The sequence below is a fragment of the Equus przewalskii genome, chromosome 8 (genome assembly GCF_037783145.1).
Source record: "Equus przewalskii isolate Varuska chromosome 8, EquPr2, whole genome shotgun sequence".
Lineage (NCBI taxonomy): Eukaryota > Metazoa > Chordata > Mammalia > Perissodactyla > Equidae > Equus > Equus przewalskii.
The window spans coordinates 81,735,180-81,751,876 of NC_091838.1; the positions used below are offsets into that span (position 1 = coordinate 81,735,180).

The 16,697-nt window shown below is 52.6% G+C and overlaps 2 protein-coding genes across 5 annotated transcripts in view; one reads left to right on the plus strand and one right to left on the minus strand.

Annotated features, from left to right (window-relative positions):
* DENND3 (DENN domain containing 3) overlaps nt 1-15,740 on the plus strand; it is a 61,609-nt gene extending 45,869 nt beyond the window's left edge. For 3 of the 4 annotated variants that reach the window (XM_070631090.1, XM_070631093.1, XM_070631094.1), the window contains 6 exons: nt 1,060-1,199; nt 5,894-6,054; nt 7,570-7,703; nt 13,402-13,520; nt 13,594-13,731; nt 13,970-15,740. In XM_070631090.1, coding sequence (XP_070487191.1) covers nt 1,060-1,199; nt 5,894-6,054; nt 7,570-7,703; nt 13,402-13,520; nt 13,594-13,731; nt 13,970-14,170 — 893 coding nt within the window. In that variant the 3' untranslated portion in view covers nt 14,171-15,740. The remainder of the gene's footprint in view (nt 1-1,059; nt 1,200-5,893; nt 6,055-7,569; nt 7,704-13,401; nt 13,521-13,593; nt 13,732-13,969) is intronic. The other variant, XM_070631092.1, reaches the window with a different exon arrangement.
* SLC45A4 (solute carrier family 45 member 4) overlaps nt 1-16,697 on the minus strand; it is a 128,943-nt gene that overhangs the window by 8,636 nt on the left and 103,610 nt on the right. The gene's annotated exons all lie outside the window — the stretch shown is intronic.

Sequence of the window (16,697 nt, forward strand, 5' to 3'; positions counted from 1 at the left end):
TACTCCTCCTCAATTTATGACAAAGGTGGTGTTACAGAGCAGGGGGTGGGGGAAGGACGTAAACGGTGTTGGGACATTGTGCATCTGTATGGAAAAGATGAAACCTGACCAACTGCACCTCAGATCACCACTCTGTCAGTTCCAAGGGGGCCGAAATCTAGATGTGAAGGGCAACAAGCAAACAAATAAAGAAAGCCCACAAACTTCTAGAAGATAATATAGGAGAATATGTTCATGACCTTAGGGTAAGGAAAGAAATTATATACAAAAAATACTAGGCATAGGGGAAAAGGTTGATGAATTTGACCACATTAAGGAGTTTAGAAAGACACTTTTGAGAGAGTGAAAATGGTAGTCCTGGCCTAGGAGAGAATATTTGCTACACAACAGAACCCACAGGAGCTCATGTCAAGGATATAAACAGAATGAATACAATTCAAGGAGAATAAGACAATTCAAAAATGGACGGGACATCAGTGCTTCACAACACAGCATGTCCACGTGGCTGATTAAAGCCGTCAGCCTCATTTGCAATTAGGGAACCTCAAATAAACCACAAAACCCAAAATCTTTATACCATTTGAGTGACCAAAGTGAAAAAGACTGCCAGCACCCATGCTGACGAGGATGTGGAGCAGGAGGAAGCCCGCCACGCTCCCAGCGGGAGGGGACCTTGTCAGGACACAGCGGGTCCTGCCCAGGCTCTCCAGCGACCGCCCTCCCCCTTCTGTCCTGCTGCCACCTGCCCCTGCTCCTTCTGTTTCCTCCACCTGAAACTCTGTCTCTGATGAATTCTCACGCGTCCTCCAGGTCCTGGCTCAGGGAAGCCACCCCGGCTGTGTGCCCTCCTGATTCTGTCTGCCTGGCTCTCTTGTCGGAGACAGCTCACTCACAGACTCTAAGCGGCGGTTCCGGTCGTGCTCACCTTTGTATCCTGGGCACCTAGCGTGGCACCAGGAGCTTGGCGGGTACCCAGTGGTACCTGAGTAGTGGCGTGAATCACCTGCTGATGCATCAAAGGGGTTTCCTTTAAGTGCTTTTGGGTTGCTTCCTTTTTAGGGCATCTTGATCCAGCAGAAAAAGTTGAAGATGCTCACCCCAAACTATGGTGCGCTCTGAACGAAGGCAAGGTGACCGTATTCGATGCCTCCTCTTGGACGATCTACCAGCACTGCTTTAAAGTGGGCACTTCCAAACTGGTGAGTAAGGCAAGCAGCAGGAAATGCGGATGCCTGTGACTGTGATTCTGAAAAACAAATGTGTCAGCCAGGACCCCGCAGTAGGACACACGTTATTCCACAGCATCACTCAATTCTTTTTTTTTTTTTTAATATTTTTTTTTCTGCTTTTTCTCCCCAAATCCCCCCAGTACGTAGTTGCACATCTTAGTTGTGGTCCTTCTAGTTGTGTCATGTGGGACGCAGCCTCAGCATGGCCTGATGAGCGGGGCCATGTCCGCGCCCAGGATCCGAACCGGTAAAACCCTGGGCTGCCGAAGCGGAGCGTGAGAACTTAACCATTTGGCCACGGGGCCGGCCCCTTAAATGCTCTCATTTAAATGAGCAGGTAATGACTGGAACCACAGCCCGCTCGGAAATCTAAAAGTGAGTTTCCCCATAATGTAAAGTGCAGTGCCGTATTCTCACGCTACTTTCCCAGTAATCTAAAGCAGATACTTGGAATTATTTTAACATATTTGGGGCTGAAAATTAAGAATAACTTAAATCAAATTTGCATATTATAAACATCTTGTGGTTGAGAAACCTTAATTCTTTGAGCTTTTGGACTGATTACTTTTTTTAATTAAATAAAGTTTTATATTGGAATAGTTTTGGCTTTACAGAAAAGTTGCAAAGATGGTACAGGGAGTCAGTAGGCCCCGCCCCCACTTCTCCCCATTGCTGGCATCTTCGGTCACCCTGGTGACGCCTGTCACGATGACACTGGTGCATTGCTCTTAACTAAGCTCCACACGTTATTTGGATCCCACCGGTTTTTCTACTGACGTCCTCCTCTGTCCATGTGACATTTAGTCGTCATGTCCCTGCAGTCTGTTTGTCTGGGACAGTGTTTCAGACTTGGTGTTTCATGATCTGCACAGTCCTTGAGGTACCCTGTAGAATGTCCCCAATCTGGGTTTGCCTGATGCTCTCTCCTGACGAGACTGGGGTTGTGGGTTCTGGAAAGAACACTGAAGAGGCTAAGTGCCTTTCTCCTCACATCCTCTCAGACGTCCACGTGGCCTCATGGGTGAGGTGGACCCTGATCGCTGGTGGATGGCATCTGCAGCTTCCCGCACTGTGGCGCCCGCTCCCCCGCCCCGTACCCTACTGTAGAAGTGAGTCGTTGAGTGCAGCCCGCCTGGGGAGCGGGCGGGAGTAGGCGTCGAGGTCCTGGAGGGGGAGGAATTCTCCTCTGAGAGAATCCGTCTCTTCTCCGTGCATTGGTTCACTGCTGCACCTGTTCCTGCTTCAGCCGCAGGCGCTCTTTCAGGTGGGCCCTGTGTCCCTTCCACATGCCTCATCCTCTTACTTGTTTTCGAGGCTGTCCTTATTTTCCGGCGTGACAAAAAGCTCCAGGCCCATCTCGTGTTTTCTCTGCCCCCAGAATCAGCCATTTCTCCCTGGAGCCCTGGTTCCTGAGACTGGAGGATGGTAGTTAGAACCCACATCTGGGAGAGGGCGGACTAGCGTTTAATCCAGCTTTCTTAAATGACAACGGCTGGTGTTTGTGTCAGGCCATACGGGTTTCGGACGTCTTTCTCGGAGCCCGATGAAGTTGGCGTTGTTGTCAGTGGCCTGACTTGCCCGGGCACACAGTGCTAAGTGGGAGCCACAGCGGGACCTGCTCCTCCTGAAAGGTGCTAGAGCTTCAGAGGCACCTGGTTCCAGGGAGGAGGCTGAGGCCGCGAACCTTTTCCTGCCAGCAGGTGGCAGCAGGTGGCACAGCAACAAGTGGGAGGTGGGGCCTTGATGGTCCACTGTCCCTGACTCTTCCCTCCCTGCCAGGCGGCCATGGCAGGTCCTGTCAAGCTGCGTCGAGCGGTTCTTTTAATTCCTGCCTCTAGATTAGAGAATCTGTAACAGCGTCTGAGAGTGTAACAAGTCAGGCTTTCTCCCAGGCCCAGATCATCGTACTCTTGGGAAGGTGGGTAGTTGAAATGTGCATTCGTGTAACATAGGTTGTTACGTTCCACGCCCGGTCAGGAGAGGGTATTACATAACCCCAGTCGATTATGCTGATCCATGCAAAACAGCCCTCACCCAAGAATCCACCGTCATGGTTTAGACCAACGGCCGTGAGTGCTACGCGGAGTCAGCTGCCTGCTTGTGGGCTTCTCCGGGCCACACACCACCCGCTGCAAAGAATGTCGTACATTCCACACGATGTATAAGTTACCCACGTGCACCAGGGCCCTAAAATGGACCACACCTGGAAGGGTTCACGCGAATGCTGGGGTCTCCAGGGGAGAAGCCATCAGCAGGTTTCTTTTGGACCAAAGAGGAGGTGTGGCTCCTCCGCTGGGGCTGCCTGTGAACTCAGTGACTCCAGGCCGTCGGTTATGATGCCATCCCACCTTTCAAAATACTCGCACATCTGCTGTCGGGGGGCTTCATCCTGTTCAAGACCCTCTGAGGGTGTGAAAGAAGCCACTGTCCCAAGGGGTCTTCCTAGGGAAATCCTCGTGCCCTACTCCTGTAACATGAATCAACCTTATTTTCCCCACGTTTAATGCGACGTTTAGATACCTAAGTGTTAGGCGTCACTTAGTATCAATTTCGATGGCCAGGTTCCATCATCTAAAACTAATGTGACACTGTGGCACAGTCTGTGCTTTCAAAGCTGCTGTGAAAGAGAGACTGTGAATTCAAACACACATCACTGAGGGGATGGGGATGGTTCTTAAGTGCCTGAATGGCAAACTTCGCACATTAGCAAGAAAATAAGTCGCTAAATCGTTTTCCCCCATAGTCAAATGATGAGCCTCAGATGATAAAGTAACAGGATCCAACAACAGACATTAGTCAAAATATTCACAAAAGACTAATAATGCCTTAGACCAAGCAAAAAAACAAGAAAGAGAAATTGAAGAGATAATTCTTATTCTAAATTTAATTTTTTTGTGTTGTCTTAGTTACAAGCATTTCAAAGCCTTTTTAAAAATAGAATAACTTAAGATCCTCGTTAAAATCAAAAGGCTGCGTTCTGTAGCCGTCTCTCCTGCCCCCAATAGGCCAGGTAACGTTTAATGAAAGTGATAAGTTATCCCAATTATGTGCAAGGATCTTCCTACTGGTTTCACGGAGATGTTTTGTACCATTTAACAAGAAAGAAACGGATAATTATCTCAAGAAAATGCTACCTCCTCTGAAATTTGACATTCAAAGTAGTTTAAGATATCGTTGGGCCACTAAAGAAAGACATTTTACTAAAATTATACCAGTCCTCAGGTAGATGCTAAAAAGAAAGGATTTTTTTAAATGAATAATTAATTCTGAAATTAGCACGTTAACGTCTTTTTCTAAATTATGGGAATATTTATCAGTAAAATTAAAGCTATCAATTTTTGCAAGCTCTTTCTTCTGCCTTAAAGATAAGTACAGTTCAGCGCCACTGGCACCGATTACATCTGATGTTAGATGTAGCCTTACCCGCCCCCAACGGGACATAACTTGCACTCTTTGAAATCTACTCGTATTTGAGAATCTGAGGCATCTGTTCGGTTACCAGTAAAGCGGGGCACATACCACGGGTGAAGACAGGAGAGACGATCATAAAATAGCCAGTGAGGCGCTGGCTGACCGTCGGCGCGACACGAGCTCAGGTGAGGACGACGTGGGGAGTGCCTCTCAGGTGCGACTGGATTGGCCAGTGTGCAGGCAGACACAGCTGGGTGTCACATGTTTGTGTGGCTTTTATCACTCTTTAGTGTTTTCATCCTTAATTTCTATTTCAAAAAGTCTAAAAATAACCCCTGGCTGTTGACTTTGCTGAGCGGGAAACCCCTCAAACGCAGTCTAGCTGCAGAGCGCTGGCATTTTTTTCACTGTCGACAGTCGGTCCCCATTATTTGCAGATCCCATGTCTGCAAACTCACCTACTTGCTAAAATTTATTTGTAATCCCCCAAAATACGGTGCTCTCCTGGTTATGCATAGCCACGAACGTGCACAGAGTGGGGGTAGAACGCAGGCTGCCCGACGTGCGTGTTCCCTGCTGAGGAACAAGGTGACACCTTCTTGTTGCAGCTTGTGCTGTGGATGAGGGTCCTTTTCATGGCCTATTCAGTGCCGCGTTCTCTGCACTTCTGTGGTTTTTATTGGTGATCCTGCTGTTTAAAATGGCCCTGGTGTGGAGCCGCGGTGCTGTCTAGTGTCCCTGAGGCTGCAACGTGCCCCACAGAGAAGACACGTGCCCGAAAAGCCTCGTCAGGCGGGAGTTACGGTGCGGCTGGCTGTGAGCTCGGTGAGAATGAATCAGCAGTGTATATAAAATAAGAGTCTGTAAACAGAGACACACACAAACAAGGTCACGTGCGGACGTGACAGAATGTGACGAGGGGCTAAGGATCCTGGCTGCAGGTCACGTGCAGACGTGACAGAATGTGACCAGGGGCTAAGGATCCTGGCTGCAGGTCACGTGCAGACGTGACAGAATGTGACCAGGGGCTAAGGATCCTGGCTGCAGGTCACGTGCGGACGTGACAGAATGTGACCAGGGGCTAAGGATCCTGGCTGCAGGTCACGTGCGGACGTGACAGAATGTGACCAGGGGCTAAGGATCCTGGCTGCAGGTGCCCTCGCAGCAGCGGTTCAGCATTCGCTGGCTCAGTACTCAGTGAATCTACAGGCCGTGGGGTGACTGTTTCTGATGTCCTCTTGGCCTCCCGTTAGAACTGCATGGTGATGGCGGAGCAGAACCAGGTGTGGGTCGGCTCGGAGGACTCCGTCATCTACATCATCAACATCCACAGCATGTCGTGCAACAAGCAGCTCACCGATCACCGCTCCAGTGTCACGGATTTGGTTGTGCAGGACACAGCGGAGGCGCCCAGGTACGGCTGGGCCCTGCCAGGGGAAGGGACCCTTCAGCTCTTGGGTGGGTCGGGGCCCCTGGAGGGAGGGGTCACAGTCGCTGTGGGCGATCGCCTACAGGGGCCGGACCGGGCACGGAGAGTGAAGCGGGTCTGTAGGAGAAGTCAGGCGACATTCTCGTCTGTTTCGGGTCCTGGGTGCAGAGAAGGGCCCATGTCCGGGGTGGGTGTGGTGGTCAGTGGCAGCCGGCGCTCGGCCTTCCTTGGCTTGGCTTCCAGTGGTTTGCCCGCGATCCTTGGTTGTAGACGCAGCTCTCAAGTCGTCCGTCTTCACATGGCCTGCTCCCTGTGCGTGTGTGTCCACATTTCCCCTTCTTACAAGGACGCCGGTCAGGTTGCATCAGGGCCACCTGTTGATTTCCTTTTAACTTGAATACTTCCATAAAGGCCCTATTTGCACATCAAGTCCGAGGTACTGGGGGTTAGGACTTGAACATATCGTTGTGGGGGGACACAGCTCAGTGTTGACCTCATTCCCCCCCCCCGTCTATTGCACTAAGAACATCGGCTTCCTGAGGCAGGTGCCGCGTCTGCTCCGCTCTCTGCTGTGTGCCCCACGCCTAGAACAGGGCCAGCACGCAGCGGGTGCCCAGGGCAGACTTGAGAACCAGGAGGGGCCCCCGTTTCCCTCTGTGCAGGAAGCAGACGCTTAGTGAGTGTGCGAGAGGTGCCAGGTCACTCACTTGGTACAGGTGGCCATGGCTCCAAAGCTTTTCGGCTGCTTCTCTCTGTGCCACCCTCCCCCACCCCCTTGTCCCCTTAGTTTCAGGGGTGCCACTGGTTCCCAGCCAGGCCCAGGTCAGGGGGATATAAACTGAGCCCGACCAGGAAGTGGCGGGCCGTGGGCTGCACTGTCTAGAGCCCCACCCGTGAGCTGCCAGTCACCCACGCTGCGCAGGTGAGTGAGCTTGGAGAGCACGTGCGAGGGGTAGATTCAGTTAATGGCCACGTTACAGTTCTCTTCACCGACACCTAGCGGAGCCGGCAGCCTACAATGATGGGCGACAGCGGGCGTCCTCAGAAAGCCCCTTTCCTGGACGGCCTGGTGGTGCAGTGGTTGGGTTCTCACGTTCCGCTTTGGCAGCCTGGGGTTCGCTGGTTCGAATCCCGGGTGCAGACATGGCACCACTTGGCGGGCCAGGCTGTGGTAGGCATCCTGATTATGGAGTGGAGGAAGATGGGCACGGAGGTTGGCTCAGGGCCAGTCTTCCTCAGCAAGGAGAGGAGGATTGGCAGTAAATGTTATCTCAGGCCTAATCTTCCTCAAAAAAAATCAAAAAAATTTTTAAAAGGCCCATTCCTGCTGCGTCAGTGACATCTTAGCTAGGCCTTGTTCCACCACATTCGTAGTGTGTTTGCACGTCACTTACTGTCTACCGTGTGCATGCCTTCTCTAATGGTAATTTTGTTCTTTTCTGGATTAAAACGTCTACAATGTTGTCAGGGGCCAAAATTTGATATTCTTTACACCGCCAGGGAGGTGTACTCGTGCAGCGTGGATGGGACGGTCCTGGCATGGAATGTGAGCACGCTGCGGGTGACCAGCAGGTTCCAGCTGCCGAGCGGCGGGCTCTCGTCCATCAGACTGCACAATGGCCGCCTGTGGTGCTGTAAGTCCTGGGGGCCCCGCCGCCAGAACTGGAAGCTGGCCCCTGCTCTAGGACGAGGAAACCGAATGGGAGCTACCGGCCTCTTTCATGCTTTCCACATTTCCAACTTTTGTTTTAAAACTCTGGTTCCTTCTCTGTGCTCCCTGGCTCCCCACGTCCCTGCGTCCCTCTTGATTGTGCTGTTTCTCCAGGGCTCCCCTACGCCTCCCCGAGGCACCTGCCGCTTCTCCAAGTGCTGGCCTCTCTCCCGCTCTCCCCTTTGCTCTTGCTGTGTCCCACTCATGGTGAGAACGCAGCCCAGGTGCCCCCAGGAGTCGTCACTGCTCTTTCTGGAGCCCTTGGGGGCCCTGCCATTTGAGTGCAGGCCGGAGGGCACGCTTGTCAGGAGCGTGCCGTGTGCTCACCTCTGCCACTCGCAGCACAGACCCCAGGGCGGGGCTGTCTGTGGGACCGAGCTGGGCGTTTGTCTGGCGTCTGACTGGAAGGTGCAGCGGCTGTGCCCGGTGGCTTGTGTTCTGCATTGCTGAGCATCGCAGAGCACAGCTGTCTGCACTTTGAACTGTTCCCTGGCATATATACACCGGATAATATGGGTGAGGGTGTGAACACATTTTCTCTAATTCAAGCATGTGTTACGTGTGGTAAAATGCACAAACGTTGAGTGTACAGTTTGTTGTGTTTCGACAAAAGGATCCACCACATAACCACCCAACAGTCAAGACGCAGGGGACGTCCATCGCAGCTGCGTTCCTCGGTGCTCCTTCCAGGCAGCCCCCTCACAGCGGAACGGTGGTTCTGAGTTCTATCCCTGGATTTGTTTTGCTTGTTCCTGAACTTTCTATAAATGGGCTCTACAGCACGTGCTCTTCTTCTGTGGCTCTGTTCAGTCTACACAGGATTCTGAGGATTCATCCGTGGCCTTCCGAGTTCCCAGCTCCTGCATTTTATCGCTGAGCAGTACTGCACTGTATGAATTTACTACATTTATGCTAGTCTGGTTATCTTTTCTCTGGTGGGTTGAACTGGGTTAATGGTGTTGAACCATTTGAGAAACCGTCAGCCCCCTTCCAGAGCACTTGCTCCATCTTGCATTCCCAGCACAGCGCAGGAGGGTTCCGCTCCCCCTGCCTCCTCACCGGAGCTCCTCTGGCTTTGGTTGGAACCATGCTAGTGGCTAGCATGGGACCATGACGTGACGTGGCATCACGTCGTGGCATTGATTGCGCTTCCCGAGGGCTGACGATGGGGAGCATCTTCCCATGTGCCTTTTGCCATTTCGGTATCTTCTTTGGAGAAGGCCTGTTCAGATCCTTTGCTCATCAGTCGATTCACTTTTAATGCTATGATGATATGGTTAGGAGTAAGTGTACTGTCGCCTTCTTTCTGTTCCGTTTTCCCATCTGTTCTTCGTTGTTTCTCCTCTCCTGCCTTCTTTTGGACTATTTTAATATTCGTTTTAACCTTCTTTGCTGTCTTGTTAGCGCTACATTCTTTGTTTTGCTGTTGAGTGGTTGCTCCGAGGATGGCAGTCTGCGGCCGGACCTCCTCGCAGTCTCTCTCAGGTGACGATCACACCACTTCCTGTTAACGTGAGCAGCTCAGAGCAGTCAACTTAATTCCACGTACCTCTTTCTGCCCCTTGTGCTGCTGTTAAATGCAGGATTTTATTTCTAGGATTGTGATAAACCTCATAATATATTTTTAAAGTTTTTGCTAAGTACTCCACAGTCTTTCAAAGAAAGTAAGAAAAGGTTTATTTTTGCCCATATATTGACCGTGTTTGGTGAGCTTCGTTCCCTCTTCAAACTCAGGTTTCCATCTTGCATCATTTCCCCTTCACCTTAAGAATTTCCTGCAGTATTTCTTACGATCTGAGTCTGCTGAAAACAAATTCCAGGCTGACAGTTCTCATTTTCTCCCCACGCTTTAGCGATATCATTCCCCTGTCGTGTCTGTGTGTTCCTGACGAGCAGTCTGCCATCGTTCTTACGCTTCTGCTCAGTGAGCGCGCCCGGCTTCTGGAGCGGCGGGTCTTCTCTGGTTCCGTGAGCTGGACTACCGCGTGCTTGGTGGGAAGGGCTTGTGTTCATCTCGCTGGCAGTGCACTTTCATGAATTTGGGGGAAATGCTTAACCACCATCTCTTCCAATATTTCTTCTGCCCACTCTCGCTCTCCGTCTTCTCGGATTCTAGTTACATATATATGAGACCATTGGATGACGTCTTACAGGTCTCGGGCAGTGTAATAAGTTTTTCATTCCGCTTCTCTCTGTGCTTTGGTTGGCTAAGATCTGAGCCTTTCTTCTCCTGTGTCCTGTCTGCTGTTACACCTATCCCGCAAATTTTCACTTTAGTTCTAGAACTTCTATTTATTTTATTTTTTTGAAGAACTTCATTTGTCTGCTAAGTTCTTCATCGCTTCACCCTCCTCTCTGTATCTTCCCGTAAGGTTTGAAATGGATTTGTAATTGTTGGTCTGAAGTCCTCGTCTGCTGGATCCGGGCTCATCTCTGGGTTTGCTCCTGTTTACTCGTTCCGTCTTGATCTCTAGTCACGTCTTAACACTTCCTGTGTGTAGCAGCTTTCATTGCATCCTGGATATTGTCACTGACACTGAGGAGGCTCTGGATCAGACCCTTCCTTATGGAGCATTAAGTGTAGTTCTAGAAGACCCTTAAATAACTGGCGAATCATCTTGATCCTGTGTGGAGGCTTGGTTTTAGGCTTCTCTGGGGTGAGTACATCTCAGTTTTGATCTTTGTCCTAGAGCATAACCCTCAGTGCTGGTGCGCAGTCTTTGTTCTCACAGCCAGGCCCTTCCAGGGTTTCGAGGGGATGCCCCAGGTGTCTACCGAGCCTTTCTAACTTGGGTGAGCCGCATGCTGAACGCGTCTCTCTGTAGCGCTGGGGAGCACTGAACCCTCCTCCCAGGTCTTGAATGTTCCAGTTCCACTTTCTGTTGTCTATACACAGTTTAGGAGTCAGCCAAGGACTTGAGAATTTATACATATATTTTGGGGCTCCCTCATTCTGGGGATATCCCCCATTTCCAGCCACACTGGCAGCCCCACACCATTACCGTCAGCCAGGTTGGACTGCTGCATACTGCGAGAACTTTATTCCTCAGGGAACCTGGGGACCTGTGCACCTCGCTGACTTGGTTTCTTTTCACCCAAGGATTGTATCCCTCAGCTTTGGCTGACCTCCAGACGTGTGTGTGTGTGTGTGTGTCCACCCGTGGATGCATTTCGGACTAACAGAGCTGACGAACCTTGGCTGAGAGGTGTCTGTTAGATGCAGTGAGGGAGCTAACAGGTGAGAATGAGGATGGGCAGCTTGGCCTGAAGGACGGAATCTCGTTTATGCTCTAAGTTAACTGAATACAGTAAGTGGTTTTCTATTTCACAACATTGAGAAAAGTACAAGAAGAAAGTAGTTTCTTTGGGTGAAAGAGGACATTTGCCTGTGAAGTGTTGTTCGAAGTCTTCATCTAATCAAGGACAACAAGCTGAAGGCTCGGTCACTCAGACGTCATCCGTTCAGACGTGGAGATCACACCAGTGTCTTTGCTCGTCCAGGCGTCTGTGGGCACCAGGGCAGAGCCTGGAAGAGTGTGGGGCAGACGGGCCAGCTCCGCTCAGTCCTCCCAAGGCCCCAGCAAGGGGAACCTGGGGAGCCTGACTTTCCAGTCACACTATTTCAGACCCGCTTAGTTGTCCCCTAAGTCTGGACGGGAAGCTACCCTCGCTGCAGGCACCCCAAGCCTGAGTGCCCCTCAGAAGGACGTGTGCTTGGGTCGTTTCCTGGGAGGGAGGTGGACGTGCGTTCCCTGTGCCCTGTGGTCGGAGGTTTGCATCTGTGAGGTTGCTGGTGCCCCCTGGCTCAGGCCATGGCCTTCGTGTGCATTCGGGTTCAAATCCAGGCTTTGTCACTGGATGGTTGGTCAGTTTGGGCAGGTCCCTCATGCTCTTAGAGTCTGTTTCTTCATTTGAAAAGTGAGGTGGAAACAGCGCCCTTCCCCCATGAGAGCCCACCAACAGCTAAGAGATGCCAGAGGCAAAAGCCCTGTCAGCCTCGAAATGTGACGAGTGGGGGGCTGGTGACAGTGACCGCAGAGAGCAGCCCTGATGGCGTGGGCGCCGAGCCCCTGTACGCTGACCTGACTGGTGAGAAGGGCTACAGAAGAACAAGTCATGAAGGGGGATGAGCAGTGGAGCGGCCGAGGGGGTCTCCCGTGGGGAGCTTCTCCCGGACAAAGCCCCCCCAGATGCTTCTCCCTCCTACCGCCCCACGGCAGGGGCCCCAGGAGCCCCTTCCCTTTCTGCACCTAGCCCGCCTCGGGGACAGCGATCGCTCGGCCACATCCCCGCCCCCACCCGCTGCTCCGTGTGCAGCAGGCTCCCCCAGATGTTTGCCCCTCCCACTTCAGTGTGTGAACTGCTCCCCTCCGCCAGCCAGGCCCCTGCAGTGTTGGCGCAGGTCAGCGACTTATCCAGAGCCTGGAGCGGTTTGAGAGCTGCTGGTCGGCACCGACAAGGGGCCCCTGTGGGCGAGGAGACCGCTGAGGGCCCCAGGGTGGCAGAAGCACCTCTCCAGAGGGCTCCCTGCCAGCCCAGGCATTCCTAACAAGCAGCAGCATCCAGAAGGGCCTGTTAATGAGTCCAAGTGGATAATGGCCTGTCTGAATAAAAGGCCTCCCATAGGAGGCTCGTTTCTGCATGTTAGGTCTCAGGGAAAACCACGTTTAGCCGGGCTCAGAAGCAGGAAAAGAGCTGTGGTGGTGGGCTTTCGCTTTCCACGACTGCAAACTCAGCCAGGCTTCCGAGGCCTCGGGGCCCCTTCTCCGTCCAGGCCGGGTGCCAGAGGGGGACCTGCAGTTGACTCAGCTGCGCCAGGAAGCTGAGCAGCATGGGGGCGCGCCCCTTCTGCCTCGCAGGCTGGAGTTCCTTGGGCGGCTTGGCTGTGGCTGGCCCCGCCCTCCTCATCCAAAGGCTCCCCGAGGGCAGGCTGTGTCTTCCCGTCCCATCTCTGCGGTGCTGGCACAGCGGCTTTAGCACATGGGGGCAGGGTACATGTGATAAAACCTAAGAAAGGACAGCCTTGCAGCTCGGCCGCCACTCCTTGAAGACGACGCTCCATCCCCTGTGCACCTGATTTCACATCCTCTCTGCAGCCCTCATCCTGATGACCCGGGGCTCTCATGTCACGGACACTCTGGGTTTGCAGAAGGACATTGTGCTTCAGTGACTCACGGAAATAGACGGACAGAAGCGCGAAGACACAGATGTGCTCCGGAGGCAGGGCCCTGTTCCGTGACTCTCAGAATGGCCAGCACGGTGAGGGCTGCCTGCGGCCTCAAGGGAGAGGAGACCGACGATGACGTGGCAGGAGAGCCTGGAGCTGCTGCGGGTCCTCGCCGGGTTCCCGAAGCCTCGGGAGAGGGCGCTGGATCTGGCCGTTTCCTCCTCCGTCAAGACAGGGCCGCCGGCCTGGAGGGTCACTGCGAGGGGGAGCGTTGGTGACAAAACGCGCAAGTGCCTGGGCTGTGCAGGAGCCGCCGCTGGCACCGCGTGGCAGCACAGTTACGAGTGCGGCTCCGCTCAGAAGATGTGGGGGGAGCCAGCGACCTTTGCAGCTGTTCTTTCTCAGCTTCAGACTCGCCCTGCTGTCCCTCACTCTCGCTCTGTCCCCCCCGCAGGCACCGGGAACAGTATCGTGGTTGTGTCAGTGAATGGATTTCCCCGCCAAGAACTGAAGATCGACGAGAACTTAGGAGGGATAAGCACCTCCTTCCTTGGCTTCCAGCTCATGCCCGAGGTACCCAGCAGTGTATGTGTGCCGCGTGTGCAGCGCTGGCCTGCCACCGCCCACACTGTGGTTTCTGTCTCAGCAGGAGCAGCTCTGGGCGGCGTGTGCCGGATACGACGACATCTACATCTGGAGCCTGAAGGACCTGGCCGCGTCCCCGGAGAGGGTTCCCCTTCAGGACTGCTCCGAGATCAACTGCATGATCAGGGTGAAGAAGCAGGTAAGGCGGGGCTGCGCCCCCTCGAAGAGCACCCTGCCAGGCCCTGCCCTGGCCTGGCCTTGTCCACTCGAGCCTCAGTTGCCTGGGCCTGCCGGCAGAGGCCCTGTCTGGGGAGGATGTGGATTTGGGGTGCACCCTTCCACCCAGTGTGCTGAGTACAGCACTGTGCCCTCATGAGGGGTCTCCTTTCCCTGGCCGGGCCACGTGTGGCTGATGCCCCTCCATTTCTTCTTGGCAGATCTGGGTGGGCGGCACGGGGCTGTCACAGGGGAAATCCAAAGGGAAGATCTACGTGATTGACGTCGAGAGGAAGACGGTGGAAAAGGAGCTGGTGGCCCACACAGACACAGTGAAGACTCTGTGCTCGGCCGAGGACAGATACGTGCTGAGCGGGTCGGGCAGGGAGGAAGGCAAGATCGCCATCTGGAAGGTCGAATAAACGTGGGTGAATGTGCGGAGTGGAGCTGTGCTCTGTGAGTGAGAACCGTGTGCCCTTGGCTGGCTTTCTGGAGCTTTCCCAGAGAAGGCAGGCACCGGAGCCAGTCTGGGCCCCGGGAGGCGGGGTGTGTCCCCTGCAGGTGCCTGTTGTCTCTCTGCCTCAGTTAGGAGACCAAGGACAACGTGCTTTCTTTCTTGGACCTTCCTGATTGAACGGTACCCACAGCGTTTCAGGCTGGGGTGCTGAGTTCTCAGGCAGGCAGCTGGATCACCTTGGGATAAGCTCTGCTGAGAAGTTACCCTGTGTGTTGTCTAGAAAGTTCCAGAATCCACAACCAGGGGCCAGCTACAAGCAATTTAACCAAATCAGGGTGACCTGCAGACCTCGTGCCCCTGGTTTTGCCTCTCCTCTGCTTCATTCATCCGACAAATACTGCTTAACCGGCTTTACAGGAGCCCTTACTGCCTCGCACTGACTTCTTGTTTCCAGCAAAGCTCACGAGGAGGGCATTTTAAAATGACCACTCTGTGGCGGAACAGGTTTGTGCTGCCTTTGCCATCCCCCATCAGAGCAGGTGACCAAAGTCTGCCCAGGGCGGGGGCAACTCTTGACCTAAGACTGTCTGGACAAGGGTTGGGCCAGCTGAGGCAAGCTCTGTGTTTTTCCTTTTCCTTTTCTTTTCAATGCAAAATTTTTATAATGAAGAAACCTAGAGAGACTTTCTTCTACCAAAGGTCACAGACAAAAAGTTCCATCGTATGTAGTTTTCCAGTAAAGTTGCTGCCGCCTAAACTTCCTTACCAGATATTAACGTACGTTTCCACTCCGTTTGCCTGTGTGCACACCACACGTGGCTCTGTGGATGGTGCTTTATAATTTAACTGAAGACGATCTCATTAGCTATAAGTAACTAAATATTTGCAAAAAAAGCCTTTTGCACATTTTTACTCTAATATTGGGATATCATTCCTTAAATGTCCAGCAAGGGAGGTTTTGGCATGGATGCTGGACCCGGAGGGAGCGTCCACCTGCCAGCACCGTGGGAGGGCCTGCGCTGTGCCCCGGGGACCCCTCATGAGCTCAGCTGCAGAGGGGCTGCTGCACCCTTGGCCCTGGGCTTTTAGGACTCAGTTGGATGGCGCACGAGCCCTCGTGCCCCCGAGAGGTCTCTGAGGGTGTCTGTCAGCCCCCCAGAGCAGAGCCAGGCTTCAGAAGCATCTGTGGTGTCTCAGAATGAAAGTTTTGGCCAGGTCTGTGGCTCAGTCTACAGGACCCGAATGTTCTGGAAGGTCCAGATTGTGGAACGACGTTTTGGGGCATTCTGGGAATGTGGTGCAGAGAACAGCTAGGTGGACTAGCTCCCCGACAGTCGGTGCTTCTCGAGGGTGTGTTCCCCCGACTCCTAGAAGGAAGCAGCCAGCAGCAAAGCGCAGAGGGGGGAATTCTGCTTTTGTAAACACGTGCAAAGTTACAGTAAAAGCCAGTCAGAAGTACACATAAGTTATTTAATCCAGTCCACATGTAACCAGGTATTTTCACCTTGTCGATAATAAATTCTTTTGTTAATAAACACTGCTATCCAATTTCCTTACTTTATCCAACATTAACTAGTGGGAGCGATCTTTAAAATAATACAGGACCATTTGGGATTTGCTCTGAACTCATTCTAAGCTCCCATCAAGTTATTTTAATGCAAACTTTTCATTTCCTTTATTCTTGGTGATAATTCCTAAGATCGTATTGGACAGTGATTGCATTTAAAACAACCGGCGCAGAAAAACCAGCAGCTTTTAGGAAATGGTCATTTATATGAAAGAGAAAACAGGTTACAGTGGCGTTAACGGGGATAAATGGGCTGGGGTGGGGGGTTCTGTGTTTATGTAAATAGACTCTTGGTGGGCTGGGGGGGGCCTGTTAAATGAAAAGGGCACTTTTATGCCTTCTCTGTTTCCTGTGAACTTTGGAGAGATTCCACGATGAATGATTTGTTGTGGGAAAGCCCAAAATGAGCCGGAATTCATTAACCACGGGACGCCTTCCCTGCCTTGGCTTTAGAAACCCGAATTAAACTGGTACCAAAAAGTCTTCCCCTTGAACTAGAAGCCAGTCTACGTTCATCCAGTTCCAGCTCTCCGGCCGTATTTCAGACAATAGAAGAGCAAGCTTGCTTTGGGGGCTGGCCCTGCTCCCACAACGCCAGTCCAAAGCTTGCCCCGCTCCCCGCATTGCTGCAGAAGTTGTAAAGATGATCACATGACGACATTTTTATGGTTTATCTCAGAAGATGTGAATGCGTCGGCTGCTTCCTGGTGACAGCCTTGGAATTGGATGTGATTATAACATCTGAATTAAAAATGCATGACTTTTGTCCGTTTCTAGAAGATTCCTTAGGAAGATGAAGTGGCGCTTTCTCCACATAGCCGGGGAGGGGCATGGTTGGAAAGCCAGGCAGAGCTGCCCCGCTGTCTCTTCTGCCTGCAGATGTTTGTGTTTTTGCAGCAGTGCCGAGGGATCCCGGGAGCCGGGA